At 45.5% G+C, this 14,366-nt stretch overlaps 2 protein-coding genes across 2 annotated transcripts in view; one reads left to right on the forward strand and one right to left on the reverse strand.

The window, feature by feature from the left end:
• The window catches only part of LOC149456567 (spermatogenesis-associated protein 7 homolog), a 215,475-nt gene extending 206,944 nt beyond the window's left edge, over positions 1–8,531 (forward strand). Inside the window, exon 10 of the mRNA XM_089684816.1 lies at positions 7,896–8,531. Within this exon, the coding sequence (XP_089540942.1) occupies positions 7,896–8,042 (147 nt within the window). The 3' untranslated portion in view covers positions 8,043–8,531. The remainder of the gene's footprint in view (positions 1–7,895) is intronic.
• Positions 8,532–10,318: 1,787 nt separating this feature from the next.
• CENPF (centromere protein F) overlaps positions 10,319–14,366 on the reverse strand; it is a 65,416-nt gene continuing 61,368 nt past the window's right edge. The window contains exon 20 of the mRNA XM_089684815.1: positions 10,319–13,726. Within this exon, the coding sequence (XP_089540941.1) occupies positions 13,550–13,726 (177 nt within the window). The 3' untranslated portion in view covers positions 10,319–13,549. The remainder of the gene's footprint in view (positions 13,727–14,366) is intronic.

Genomic DNA, 14,366 nt, shown 5'->3' on the forward strand with positions numbered 1-14,366 from the left:
GCTTTGTGATTGGTAGGGCGGCTTCTGGGATCTGTCATGTGTCCCAGGTACCGCCTTACCATTCACAAAAAGCACCGCTTCTTGCGCATGCGCACTTGGCACCCGGCTGCCAGGCCCAGCGCCCACACTACAGAAGCCCGGAAGACAGTGCGCCGTTGGATAGAGGAACAGGTAAGATCAAAGAACAACTCTGCAGAAGTAAGAGCGGGTACCTGTCAAATTCAGGTACCCGCTCCCCACCTCCCCAAAGGTCAGCAGTCATCTCCATAAGGTCCCACTGCAGAGCTGAGCGGCCGGCCGCGTATTCTGACACAGCGGCGATGGAAATACCGGACCGGCCGCTCCATAAGATGCACTGATATTTTCCCCCCTTTTTTTGGGGGAAAAAAGTGCGTCTTATTAAGCGAAAAATACGGTAAATACCCTCAAATTAAAGCTGACAGTCTGCAGTTAAACCACATCTTGTTCGTTTCATTTCAAATCCATTGTGGTGGTGTATAGAGCCAAAAATGTTAGAATTGTGTCGATGTCCCAATATTTATGGACCTGACTGTATATGTTTAGCCTGCTCCAGGCCTTGGTACATTTTGTCATGAACTGACAGCTGGACTTTTTCTTCCTGGATTTCCAGCGTGGTGTATATTGCTTTCAGAAAATCTTCCACCTTCTCCAACAATAGCTTAAATTTGGACGATCTTGCAACCTGCTCCTCACCCTCCTCTTCATCTGAATCTTTGAGGGAGAGAAGGATGTTCTTTCGCTCTTCCTTCTGAATGCCGATTCCCACTTGGCCTGAGGTGGGCAGTAAAGGACAGGGCAGGGAAGGCATACAAAATACACAACCATAAAAAAAAAACCCACCAAATAGCACTAAAGATTGAAGGCACCACATTATTATTATTATACAGTATTTATATAGCGCAAATGGGTATTCTCAGCGCTGTACAGTAGCAAGGGGGACAGAACATGAGACAAGACAGTAACAATACAATACACGAGGGGTTCGAGGGCCCTGCTCTTTTGAGCTTACAATCTAGGAGAGAAGGTGGCACAGGAGGAGATGGCTGTGGGGGAATGAGTGGCGGGAGGAGTGGAGGAGGTTAGTTGTTAGGTGAGGCCGGGTGTTAGGTGAGGTTGGGACTGTCGCCTGAAAGTGAGGATAGGCGACAGTCTGATGGATTGGGGTAGGGAGTTTCAGAGGATGGGGGAAATCCTGGAGAAATCCTGCAATCGAGCGTGGAAGGAGGAGACCAGGGAGCTAGAGAGTAGGAGGTCCTGTGAGGAGCAGAGGGCACGGGTAGGGTAGTATTTGGGTATCAGGTCAGTTATGTAGATTGGGGCGGCATTGTGAATGGCTTTGTAGGTCAGAGTTAGCAGTTTTAATTTAATGCGTTGGGCAATCGGGAGCCAATGAAGGGATTGGCAGAGGGAGGAGGCGGATGTGGAGCGGTTGGTGAGGTGGATGAGTCTAGCCGCTGAGTTTAGGATCGACTGGAGTGGGGATAGCGTTCGTTTGGGTAGGCCAGTGAGAAGGGAATTGCAATAGTCCAGGCGTGAGATGATGAGGGAGTGTACGAGTTGTTTGGTGGTGTCTGGGTGAGGAATGTGCGTATCTTGGAGCTGTTGCGGTGGTGGAGCCTGCAAGATCTAGATAGCAGTTGGATGTGGGGTACGAAGGAGAGGTGGGAGTCCAGGGTGACACCCAGGACTTTGGCGTGTGGGGTGGGAGAGATGGTGGCATTGTTAGTAGTGATGGAGAAGATGGGGGGGGCACGGGGGGGGAGAGACCAAGAGCTCGGTTTTGGATAGGTTAAGTTTGAGGAAGTGGAGCGACATCCAGTCTGATATGTCGTTTAGGAGGTGGGCAATGCGGGCAGAGAATGAGGGGGTGAGGTGGGGGGTGGAGAGGTAAATTTGGGTGTCGTCGGCATAGAGGTGGTAGTTGAAGCCGTGGGAGTGAATACGTTTGCCAAGGGAGGAGGTATAGATGGAGAAGAAGAGGGGCCCGAGTACAGAGCCTTGGGGGACCCCAACAGAGAGGGGGAGGGAGGGGGGGTGGCAGTGTCTAGGTGACGCTGAAGGAGCGTTGGGAAAGGTAGGAGGAGAACCAGGAGAGAGCAGCGTCCTTGATGCCAAGGGAGTGCAGTTTGGCAAGGAGGAGAGGGTGGTCAACAGTGTCGAAGGCCGCGGAGAGGTCGAGGAGCAGGAGGCTAGAATAGTGGCCATTGGCTTTGGCGGTTAGCAGGTCGTTGGTGATTTTAAGTACGGCGGTTTCGGTGGAGTGCAGGGGACGGAAGCCAGACTGTAGGGGGTCAAGGAGGTTGTTATCAGTGAGGTGGGCACTTAGGCGATTGTAGGCCAGGCGCTCAAGGAGCTTGGAAGTGAAGGGCAACAAGGAGATGGGTCTAAGGTTGTTAAGGTTAGTGGGGTCAAGGGAGGGTTTTTTGAGTATGGGGGTGGTGTGTGCATGCTTTAGAGGGGAGGGGAAGGTGCCAGTGGAGAGGGAGAGATTAAAGATGTGGGTGAGGGAGCAAATGATGGAGGGGGGGGGGTGACTGGAGGAGCTGTGAGGGGATTGGGTCCAGGGGGCAGGTGATGAGGCGGGCTACAGTGAAGACCTTAGAGACCTCCTCGGGGGTAGTTGGGCTGAAGGAGCGGAGTGTTGGGGAGGTGATGATGTGCGGGGCATTAGGTATAATGGAGGGTAGTGCGGCTGTGAGGTCGGGGGAAGGGACGATTGAGAGGTTAAAGGAGGGCGGGAGGCTGGGTGGAGAGGTGGATTGTGAGTTGACAATGTCCTTATGGATTGCATCAATCTTGTTTTGGAAGTGATTGGCAATCTCGTGGGCGGTGAGTGAAGTGCTGGGTGGGGGTGGGGGGGAGAGCAGGGATTTGAAAGTGGAGAAGAGCCGACGAGGACAGGTGGAGAGGGTGTTGATAAGGGTTATGAAATAGGCTTGCTTGGCGGCGTGGAGGGAGGTGGTGTAGGCGAGGTAGGCGGCTTTGTAGAGGGAGAACGCGTGAGCCCTCCTTACCTGGGCTAGGTTGGTGCATGATGCACCTGCTTCTGCTGCTGCAGGGCCCTCTGCCTCCTCCATTCTGCAGAGTGCGCAGCTTTGAAGTTCCCGCCAGCCTCCAAAACATTGGTGACTCGGAACCAGAAGCTCCTGCCAACCTGCCTCTTCCCCTTCCTTCCAGCAGCCAGAACCACTGTTGCCATGCCCCCACTGGAAGCTCAGCCTACTAGCTCCGGTGTCACCCGCCGGCCTGGACCTGTAACACACTGCAGGAAGCCAACCCATGGCTTCTTATGACACGGACAATGGGAAACCCACTCCCAAACAAGCACTGCTGACATGGCAAGGACCCCCTGGCTGGCCATTGCTCCACTGACCTGGAAGGGGACAGGTGCCAGAACCCCCCCCCCCTCAACAACCAGAGGAAGGAGCTGGGCTGGTCCACACACACCAAACACAGGGTAAGGACTGCCCCCCCAGAGAGATCGCAGCCCCCTCATAATCCAGGTTCCTGCAGTGCTTCCACTATGACAGAGGAAACACCATAACTGAGGGCATGGTACAAGAAGCAGACGTTTTAGTGCAGCAGTCCTATGACTGGGTAGAGCTGTGCTCTCTCCAAGTGCTGTCCTGAAAGGCGATGGGGGAAAAAACATCATCTATAGTTTGCCTAAGTACCTGAATTTGACTTGGTATCAGCCTCTTGTAATCACTGTACAGCAGAGCTCAGATTTGGGGTGGGAGCACAAAGCCAACCAGTTGTGCTGCAGGACAAGGAACATTCTGATAGAGGGAGACAGCAAAGTGATATACAAATTAGCTCACTGGTTTGCCTAATATTTCATTGTCCAGTCACAAGTTTCCAGATTACATCTATGTCCAAAAATGTTTATCAGTTTTGGATGATGTGGGGAGGATTAAACCCTTGTCAGCTTTTACTGTCTGGGACGCCATTAAACAGATTTCCTTTGACTCATTGTCCAATGGACAACCTTCCACCCAGGTTGCTGCTTTTGCCTAGAGCTTGACAACTGGCGAATTGCATGCTGTAAATATGAAATGATCATATGGAGATTTCTTCTTATCCCTAATTATAAAGAAATAGGACTTTTCTGTCCTGAACAGAATAAATTAAAGCACAATTTGTGTTTATATCTTCACCTTTAGCATTCATTTAAGTATCTTTATACCTACCTTTTTGCATTCGTCTTCTTCAGTCTGGTCAAGGGATTCCTCAGGTGGTGGGGGATTGTAAATTGATCTTGATGCCAGCTACCAGGAGCTAGCTCTTTGACACTCTGGACTCACAAAAAGTGGGTTGAATGACCCTGGGCATCATTCAACCTGGAAATGGAAGAATAGGAGTATTGCAGCGAAGCAGTTCACTTTTCAAAAGTGCAGTTCACTGGGGGAAAAAAGGCCAATACTGAAATCCTGGACATCAACTAAATTTCCACAAAGTCAAAAGCTGTATCAAGAGGACCCTAATCTATAAAAATATGACCGCAAAGCTTCTGGAAAGAATGGACACATTTGACAAACTGGACCCCTAGGGATAAGAATTTGCTTCTACCTTCTTTTGGGGACATCAACTACATGTGGGATGCCCTTGTGGGCTACAGGTATCCTCATTACCTCCCCCAACTCGCTCATCCCCATCTTTACTTTTGTATCTTATTACATGCCTGGATTAAGTATCACAAGTCTATACAATGGCACCACGTTTTCTCGCAGCCTTTTCTCAGCACCCTATACATAATCAGCTCACATGCTAAAAGGACTGTCACTTAGCTACATGTGACATATGCTGGCTTCACATCCTGTAACATTTCTGAAGAGTCGTGAATGTGCAACTTCATCTTGAGGCCTCATGCACACTGGATTTTTTTTTTTTACAGCTGCTTCTAGGGGCGTCTGGTGGTTTATTTTTTTTTGCCTCTAAACTCTCCTGCATGTTAGCCTATGTGTCCATTCACACATGACCTTTTAGAGGTGCTTAGTGGCAGGAGAGTTTAGAGGCAGGGGAAAAAAACCCCGCTGCCAGTGCATCCAGAGCAGCAAAGTTTGGGCAAGTTTGGGTAAAAGCATGTTAATTTTATGCACGTTTAGTGCTTGAGCATTAACCACTTGCCGACTGCACACTGTAGCTTTACTGCTACAATGCGGGCCAACTGCGCCGAATCATGTATTTACAGTCATGGCCAAAAGAGATTGGTACACCTGCTATTCTTTTAGATAATGTACCACTTCGCCCAGAATATTGTTGCAGAAAATTGTTTAGGCATTCTCATGTTTATTTCTTTTGTTTGTATTGGTATGACACAAAAAAGTGGAGAAACAAAAAACCAAATCTGACGCATTCCACGCAAAACTCCAAAAATTGACCAGACAATATTATTGGCACCTTCTCAACATTGAAATAATTAATTGCATTCAAAGTTTGTGATGCTCCAGTAATTTGTAATTAAACTCCCCTGTATCAACTAACAGGTGCTGACGAGGGAAGCGCTGATACCGAGTATTGTCATGCGTACTCGTACTGGTGAAAATACTACCGATAATTTACCGATACTTTGTGGTGTGATTTGCGCTAATAGATGCAAATTGCACTGCAAAGATTAGCATGCGATTTGAACAGGAATGCGATTCTTGTCCAAATCGCATGTGGTTTCCCCACTGCTTCGGTGTGAACCCAGGCTTGTCATAGCCCGAGTTCACACAAGAGCGGTGCGGGACACCTGCCTGCAGGCATCCTATGCCTAGTGTCAGTGGTAGGAGAGGAGAGAAAGCGGAGGAGTTTTGAAATCAGATGCCATCTAGCCCGAACTGTCATTGCTTGAGGCAGGGATTTCTCTCCTCTACTACCCGACAATCAGCATGGGATGCCTGCAGGGAGGTTTCCCACACAGCTCCTGTGTGAACTCAGACTATGACAATCCTGGGTTCACACAGGAGTAGTGGGGAAACAGCATGCGATTTGGACAGGAATTGCATTCCTGTTCACATCGCATGCTATTCTTTGCGGTACAATTTGCATCCATTAACGCAAATCGCACCACAAAGTATCGGTACTCTGTATCGGCAAATACTTGTCTGAAACTATCAGTACTTGTACTCACTGATAACAAAACAGTATCGTTGCATCCCTAGTGCTGACAATATAGAAATCACACCAGCAACCAGTTATAATGGTGAAAATGTGCCACATGGAGAAGAGAAAGAGCAGTAAAAGAACTGTCTGAGGATTGGAGAACAAAAATTGTGGAAAAGCATGGACAATCTCAAGGTTACAAGTCCATCAACAGAGTTCTTAATGTTCCTGTGTCCACTGTGCGGAACATTGTCAAGAAATGTACAGCCTATGGCACTGTAGCTAAACTCCCTGGATGTGGACGAAAGAGAAAAATTGATCAGAGATTGCAACGAAGGATTGTTTGAATGGTGGCTAAAGAGCTTTGATCAATTTCCAGAAAAAATTCAAGTTGACCTTCAGGCAAAGGGTACAACTGTGTCAGCTCGCACTATACGTCGCCACCTGAATGAAAAGGGACACTATGGTAGGAGACCCAGGAGGACCTCACTGCTGTCACAGGAACATAAAGCCAGATTGGAGTTTGCCAAAACTTTCCCAAGGAAGCCAAAATCCTTTTGGGAGAATGTGCTGTGGACAGACTAAACAAAATTACAACTTTTTGATAAAGCCCAAAATTCTGCTGTTATGAGAAAAAGAAGTGAGACCTTTAAAGAAAAGAATACAGTCCCTAAAGTCAAACATGGTGAAGGTTCACTGATGTTTTGGGGATGCTTTGCTGCTTCAGGCACTGGATGTATTGACCATGTGCATGGCATTATGAAATCTGAAGACTACCAAAGTATTCTCGGGTGCAATGTAGGGCCTACCTGTGCTGTAACTGGCTCTTTTACATGCTGGGTCAGTGGGTTCCAGCCAATGATTCATGGTCAGTACCCGGCGATCATCAGAGCAAGTGACAGGAGAGAGATCTGTGTTGGTAAACATCTCTCTGACAGCGGGGATGTGCCTGCAAAGCAGGGAGACAAAAACAGTCACATCCCTTAGTAAAACAGCACATATTGCACACATTACACATGTTAGGCACACCATTAACCCTTTGATCGCCCCAGATGTTAACGCCTTCCTGCCCAGTGTCATTAGTACTGTATCAATGCATTTGATTAGCACTGATCACTGTGTGTTAGTGTCACTGGTGATGTCAGTGTCAGCTAGTGTCAGAAACGCCACCGTACTATCAGAGTCCTGCTTTAAGTCGCTGATTGCCGCCATTACTATATATATATATATATATATAATAAATGAAAAAACCCAGTGGTGATCAAATACCACCAAAAGAAAGCTCTGTGTGAAAAAAATTATATAAATTTTGTTTGGGTACAGTATTGCATGACCGTGAAATTACGTAGCACAGTGCCGAATAGCAAAAAATTGCCTGGTCATGAAGAGGGGTAAATCTTCCAGAGGGCAAGTAGTTAATTTATTTTAATGCCCATAATAAATGACTTATTCTGGCCAATCAAATGAATTAACGCCCAAACGTTTGACACGGGTAAACGCATTAGACACTTTTACAAGCGTCAGGCATTTTTTGGAGAAAATGCTGCTGCCTGGAGGAGGCTTCTAGGAGTAAGGAATATGTCCAGTGTGCACAAGGCCTGAAATTTATTTTTTTTCATGTTGTAAATATACATTAAAAAAAAAAAAAAAAAAGGTACAACTAGATATAAAATTTGACCTTATACATTCTATATCAAGTGCACATACTAACTTCAGTTATCCTTTTTGCATTTGTTTACTTCCCATTAGACAAGATAACCATTTCCTTTATCACTCTTCCCTTGCAGATGACAAAGAAGATTTTAGTGCAAGACCTGAAAGAAGAGTTACAACAGGCGGAAAAGTTAGATTTTTCCATCAGCTACATTGGGATGCTGTACGGTTCCGGAAATGTTCCTCTGCAAGGAACAGTCTCTCAGCTCTTATATACATAGAAATTCTCTGATAAGAAGTGCAGCCTAAAATCTGAAACTTTGGGTCAGCTCACTAAGATGTATGAGTTTTTAGATGTATTCATATTCTCACAACTCATGTCCATCTATATCACACCAGCATGCAATTACTTTTTCACATGAAAACTGTTATTTATCTACCGAAAGCATCTAATTCAAGAATTCTTAATCAGAGGTATCTTTACCCCTTGAAGGGGAGGGGGGATGCGAACCAAATGATAGGGGCATAGGATGTATATTAGGTATAGGATCTCTGAATGAAAAAAAAAAATTGTAAGTGGATTCTCTGAATTAATGAATCTTAAATTAAAGTGGAGAAATCGACTTGATGTGTCAGATGACATGCAGGTTACATTGTCCATAAATGGATTTCCATGCTTTGATTGCACAAACGTGACAGAAAACTCTCACTACCTAAAGCTAGCGGATGTATTTAGGATTTGTTTTCAAATAAAAACAAATATGATTACATTTTCTTATGATTTTATTTCAGCTGTTCTATTTCTAGGTATCCATGTCCATTATATTCACTGAGATACCTCCTTAGACCCAGTCTGTAGAAACAGCTTGGCCTCTTGCTGGCTTGGCAAAATCTACAGGTAGCTCAATTCTTCAAGTAGACACAGAAAATGAATCTCAACACAATTTTACTTCAGAAAAGTGCAATTACAGGGAATGTTTTTGAAGTATTCTGAAGTATATGAAGACAACACCATTCCTAACCCTGTCTCTGTAGTAGAAAATAAACCAAGTAGCATAAGGAAGCTGGGAGTGTATACTAACTAGTACCAAACATGGAGGGGGAACATATTTAAGTGGTTATAAATCCTAAACATTTTTTTCCTTAAATGTATTTAGGTAGTAGTATGCCCCCTCACCCCACTTGTATTTACCTGAGCTCTCATTCAAATCCAGTGCTGTGAACGTCTGCAGCGGCTCTCTCCTGGTCTGACAGGCTATGCTGAGGCAGTAGGAGCCAATGGCACTCAAAAGGCAGTGAAGAGGGAGCGGGGCCAAGCAGTGCTGACTGTGTCTATAGACACAGGAAGCAGGGCACGGGAGTGAGTCTACACAAGTTCCCCCATAGCAGGTGGCTTGCTATGGGGGCACTCACAGAAGAGGAGCAAGGAGCACCGGCGAGATACCCCATAAGAGGAAATTCAGGGCTGCTCTGTGCAATTCCAATGTACAGAGATGGTAAGTATAAACCTGTTTGTGATGTTTAAAAAATAAAAATGTAGTATTTACAATCACATCAGGCTCTATTTACACTTGTGCAACTCCAAACTCGTGTGATTTCCAGTGTGACTTTGTATCCGACTTTACACTCTCTGGACCTAAGTCACATCAAAACTACTGCAGATACCTTTTCAAAAATCACTGTGACCAGGGGCGGACTGACAACTCATTGGACCCCTGGGCAATAGGGGATCATGGGGCTCCTGTGTCCTCACCCACACTCAAAACCACACCCAAAAAAGCCTATGAAAAGGTACCAGGGGCATCTCATGGGGCCCTCTACTGACCCTGGGCCCTCAGGCAGTGCCCTAGTGGTCAGTCCGCCCCTGGCTGTGACTAAGTTGCAAAGATCCAAAATGGGTGCCATTGAAAAGAATGGACTGTGACTTATGTCCAAGTCGTATGACAAGTCGCTAAAGTGTGAATGGAGCCTTAAGGGCATAAAAAACAAACTGACTTCATATCTGACACCATTCTCTGCCCATCATACTGAGTGTCAGGCCCCATATGCTGTGTCATTTGCATATGTTCAGAGTAAACAGCATAGTCCACACTGTGTTAAAAATGTTTATAAAGAGATAATGGATTCTTTTAATGCCTTTCAAAATGAAGAAGGCTAGGTTCACACCTATACATTTTGCAGTGCGTTTTCAGATTTGCAGAAATGCACTACAGTCCATTTATCATTTCCTATTGGTCACGTTCACATCTGTGCGGTTTCAATCGCTGCGTTTTTTGGAAAGGGTCAGGGATTTTTTTGCTGCAACAGATTTAAGTCTATTGAACCAAAAACTCAATGTAAATGCATCAAACAACGCATGAAAAACGCATGTACTTGTGTTTTTGGTGCATTAACTGCATGACAGACACCTCCCCCTACAACATTAACAGATCCCAAAATGCGAAGTGCAAACCATAATAAAAACACAAACCGCACCACAAAAACGCATCAACCGCAACCTGCATAGGTGCGAACCTAGCCTAAAGGGAAAAAAACAGACAACGTACACTCCAGCAACTGAGTTTGTGAAGGTTTATGATCATCATTTCATGCACTCAGAATATATTTTCTGCTGTTCCTGCAGTTCTAAAAGCCATATAAAAGCCATGGTATATACAAAGTAAATATATACAATAAAATATTTACAAATGCTACAGATTTTACAGCCAAGGCCTCATGCACACTAGATGTTTTTGGCTCTCTCCTAGGTGTCTTTCCTCCTGGCAGCGGTGTTTTGGCATAAAAACTGCTTGACGCTTGTAAACATGTTTAGACGTTAATTCATTTAATTGGCCAGAATATTAAAATAAACGTATTCTGGTCATTGACATAAATTAACGCTCACGCATCACATTAATGTGCGTTTATGTGTGACAAGCATTTTTTTTTACCAAAATGCTGCTGCTCCTGGATGAGCTTGCAGTGGTTTTTTTCTGCCTCCAAAATCCAATGTATGCATGGACATATAGGTTAACATGTAGGGGCATTTAGAGGCAGAAAAAAAACATAAAAACAAAACCAGAAGCTCCTAGCAGCTGCTGAAAAACATCCAGTGTGCATGAGGCTGCACAAATATAAAATACAGCACCAAAAAAATGATTATTATAGCAGTTAAAAGATAATTAGTGCAGGTCAGGAGCCTGTGCATGGCATACAGAGCAGAAAGCTGCATGTAACTTACTTCTACTAGTGATAGTGAAGCAAACATGCAGCATGACGGACCAGATTTCACTGGCAGCATGATTGTTCCAAGTCAATGACTTACAAGGTAGGGAAGCAAAGCCGAGCATGATGAGAGCCCTCAGATTCAAAAACAAGTAGTGACTGCTCCAATCCCTTTGTCCTCCTAGGTTATGTTAAAGGAAACATTTCCTAAAAGAAACATGCAGGCTACCATTGCCTCTGTAATGCCTAGTTGCCTGGCTGTCATCCTGAGCCTCGGACGTTGAGTCACTAATCCAGAATAAGTACGCGGATGACATCAGACCTTTCTAGGACTTCCTCATTTAACGACTCATTTGAAGCCAGAGTGTCAGTATGGCCGGCAGTACTTTCAGGAGGTCGTCAATGGCAGTCCTTGTATTTCTCTAAGGAAAGGTTCATGTCCCAGGTGACTCCAGTGCCAGATTTCACCTGCGTGTGGTGGTACATACATAAAATACATGCCATTTCTAGGTGTAGAGAATCTGCAAGGAGTGGCCCTCAATTAAAGGATATGCTCACCATGAGGCTTGTGACCTGAATGCGACTTTGCCTGAGGAAAAAACCCTGAAGTAGCAGGCAGTCACAAAGATAAGACAAAGATAGCACTACCTTTCAACGTTTGTGATTTTTAACACTGCAGTCTACGGCACGCATGTCGAACCAAAGACACAGAAAGGTAGTGCAGGAACTGCTTTTTCTCACTGCGACTTGAGCTGCAGCAATTAAGAAGGCACCTGCTGAAATGAATGTGTTTTTTTCTAGCCTTGTGACTTTGCGTCGCAAGAAGTCACAGCAGTGTGTTGAGCAGTGCTTAGGAGCATGTTACACCCATATTTAGGGTATAACATGTAACATGCTCCAATGCACACTCCTCTCGCCCCCAGAGCACTCTGCGACAGTGGACAAGGGTTCTGCTCACCGAACCCTCCTCTCGCCCCCAGAGCACTCTGCGACAGTGGACAAGGGTTCTGCTCACCAAACCCTCCTCTTGCCCCCAGAGCACTCTGCCACAGTGGACAAGGGTTCTGCTTACCGAACCCTCCTCTCGCCCCCAGAGCACTCTGCCACAGTGGACAAGGGTTCTGCTTACCGAACCCTCCTCTCGCCCCCAGAGCACTCTGCCACAGTGGACAAGTGTTCTGCTTACCAAACCAGCCTCTCGCCCCCAGAGCACTCTGCCACAGTGGACAAGTGTTCTGCTTACCGAACCCTCCTCTCGCCCCCAGAGCACTCTGCCACAGTGGACAAGTGTTCTGCTTACCGAACCAGCCTCTCGCCCCCAGAGCACTCTGCCACAGTGGACAAGTGTTCTGCTCACTGAACCAGCCTCTCGCCCCCAGAGCACTCTGCGAGGGTGGACAAGGGTTCTGCTCACTGAACCCTCCTCTCGCCCCCAGAGCACTCTGCAACAGTGGACAAGGGTTCTGCTCACCGAACCCTCCTCTCGCCCCCAGAGCACTCTGCGACAGTGGACAAGGGTTCTGCTCACTGAACCCTCCTCTCGCCCCCAGAGCACTCTGCGACGGTGGACAAGGGTTCTGCTCACCGAACCCTCCTCTCGCCCCCAGAGCACTCTGCGACGGTGGACAAGGGTTCTGCTCACCGAACCCTCCTCTCGCCCCCAGAGCACTCTGCGAGGGTGGACAAGGGTTCTGCTCACCGAACCCTCCTCTTGCCCCCAGAGCACTCTGCGAGGGTGGACAAGGGTTCTGCTCACCAAACCCTCCTCTCGCCCCCAGAGCACTCTGCGACAGTAGACAAGGGTTCTGCTCACCAAACCCGCTGTCACACTTTGAAAATGGCACAGCTGTACAGGGCTACACCCACACACAGACATTATTCATTCACAGGAATCTTGAATGAATAAACTACAACAAAAAGGTCCCATCCACAACGCGGCAGATGAACCTATCGATGAACTGCGAGCATGCTCTGTCTGCCTGTACAGAGGTACAGGCAAAGAGTTCTTGGCACGGTGTGTAGGAGTCTGACATTACACCCACGATCCACTGATCACAGGTGCAATGCTCTGCAGGCTCTAGTGAAAAAAATAAATACACTTTTTTTACCTGCAAAAATATGTTAACTTATTATTTTGTTTGATTAGGTGAACTTAGCCTTTAAGAGTATGAGTAATGTGAGTACTGTAACAAATTCATGATTTCATCACTAATCTGACCACAGGAAACTCATCATATTGACTGCTTATAAAATGCAATTTGCGCACAATCATTGCTTTTCTGATTAAGTCTGTAAGTGTTAAAACAAGGAAGCATTGGATAAATAAAAAATACATAAAAGAAATATCTTCACTTTTTACAGACATGCTTCTGGGCTCGGCCCGTACAGTCACATGTGTATTCCTTTTTTTTTTCTTTTTAAAGTAACAAAAAGGTCCATCCAAACTGGATTCTTGGTCAGACTGCCCGCGGTGCCCTGGCACAGCAACGTCATAGTGTTGGCATTTGTTGAACATATGATGCAAACAAAATAAAGAAATGTAACTCCACAAAAGGAAAGATAAAACTTGAATGGTGCCGTAAGATTACTGCACTTGGCAAGTGCCCTCCTCTTCAGAGTCATCATGTACGGCTGCCGTGTCCATCTTGCCCGGGGTGCCCATTTCTGACAGGCGTCTTTTCATTTTGTTATGGGTAGAAAGAGGAGACTGACCATCCGCTGGCCTGGAAGCTCCCATCACAATGGCCTCAAGTGTCTTTGTCTGTAACACGAATATAAAATTTTAATGCTGATTGAGAAGTAAAAGATTGATCATTATTTTAAATGCCACCATCCTCGAATGTCATATATTGTAAACATTCCAAAAGAAGAGACACACACACATATATACATATACACACACACACACACATATATACACACACATATGTGTATATATATATATATATATATATATATATATATATATATATATATATATATATACACACACACATATATATACACATACATATATACACAATATATGACGCTCCAAAAAAAAAAAACTGAGAATAATGAGTACATTGGTATTCACAACATACAATAAATTCATATTTGACCATAACTCACATATACATCATATATATAGATCAATATTGATGGACCAATGTCTGTCTCTAATGTATCTGTGAGATCATTTATGGATTACAAATATTGCCTGACATGTTTTAGGAAGGCTTTACTGTGCTATGCACTAATTCTGTTGGAAGGATTTTTGACTGCTTTAGGCGCTTTTCTTCATTTCTTTGTAGGTTTATACTGTCTCGTTGGGTCCCAAACCCTACTCCATAAAAACCATGGTTTCCATATGCTGCAATGATGATGGCCAAATAGCTTGAATAGCTGGGGAAAAAAGCAAT

Source organism: Staurois parvus, unplaced genomic scaffold (assembly GCF_062004578.1).
Source record: "Staurois parvus isolate SC_StPar_1 unplaced genomic scaffold, SC_StPar_1.0 ptg000357l, whole genome shotgun sequence".
Lineage (NCBI taxonomy): Eukaryota > Metazoa > Chordata > Amphibia > Anura > Ranidae > Staurois > Staurois parvus.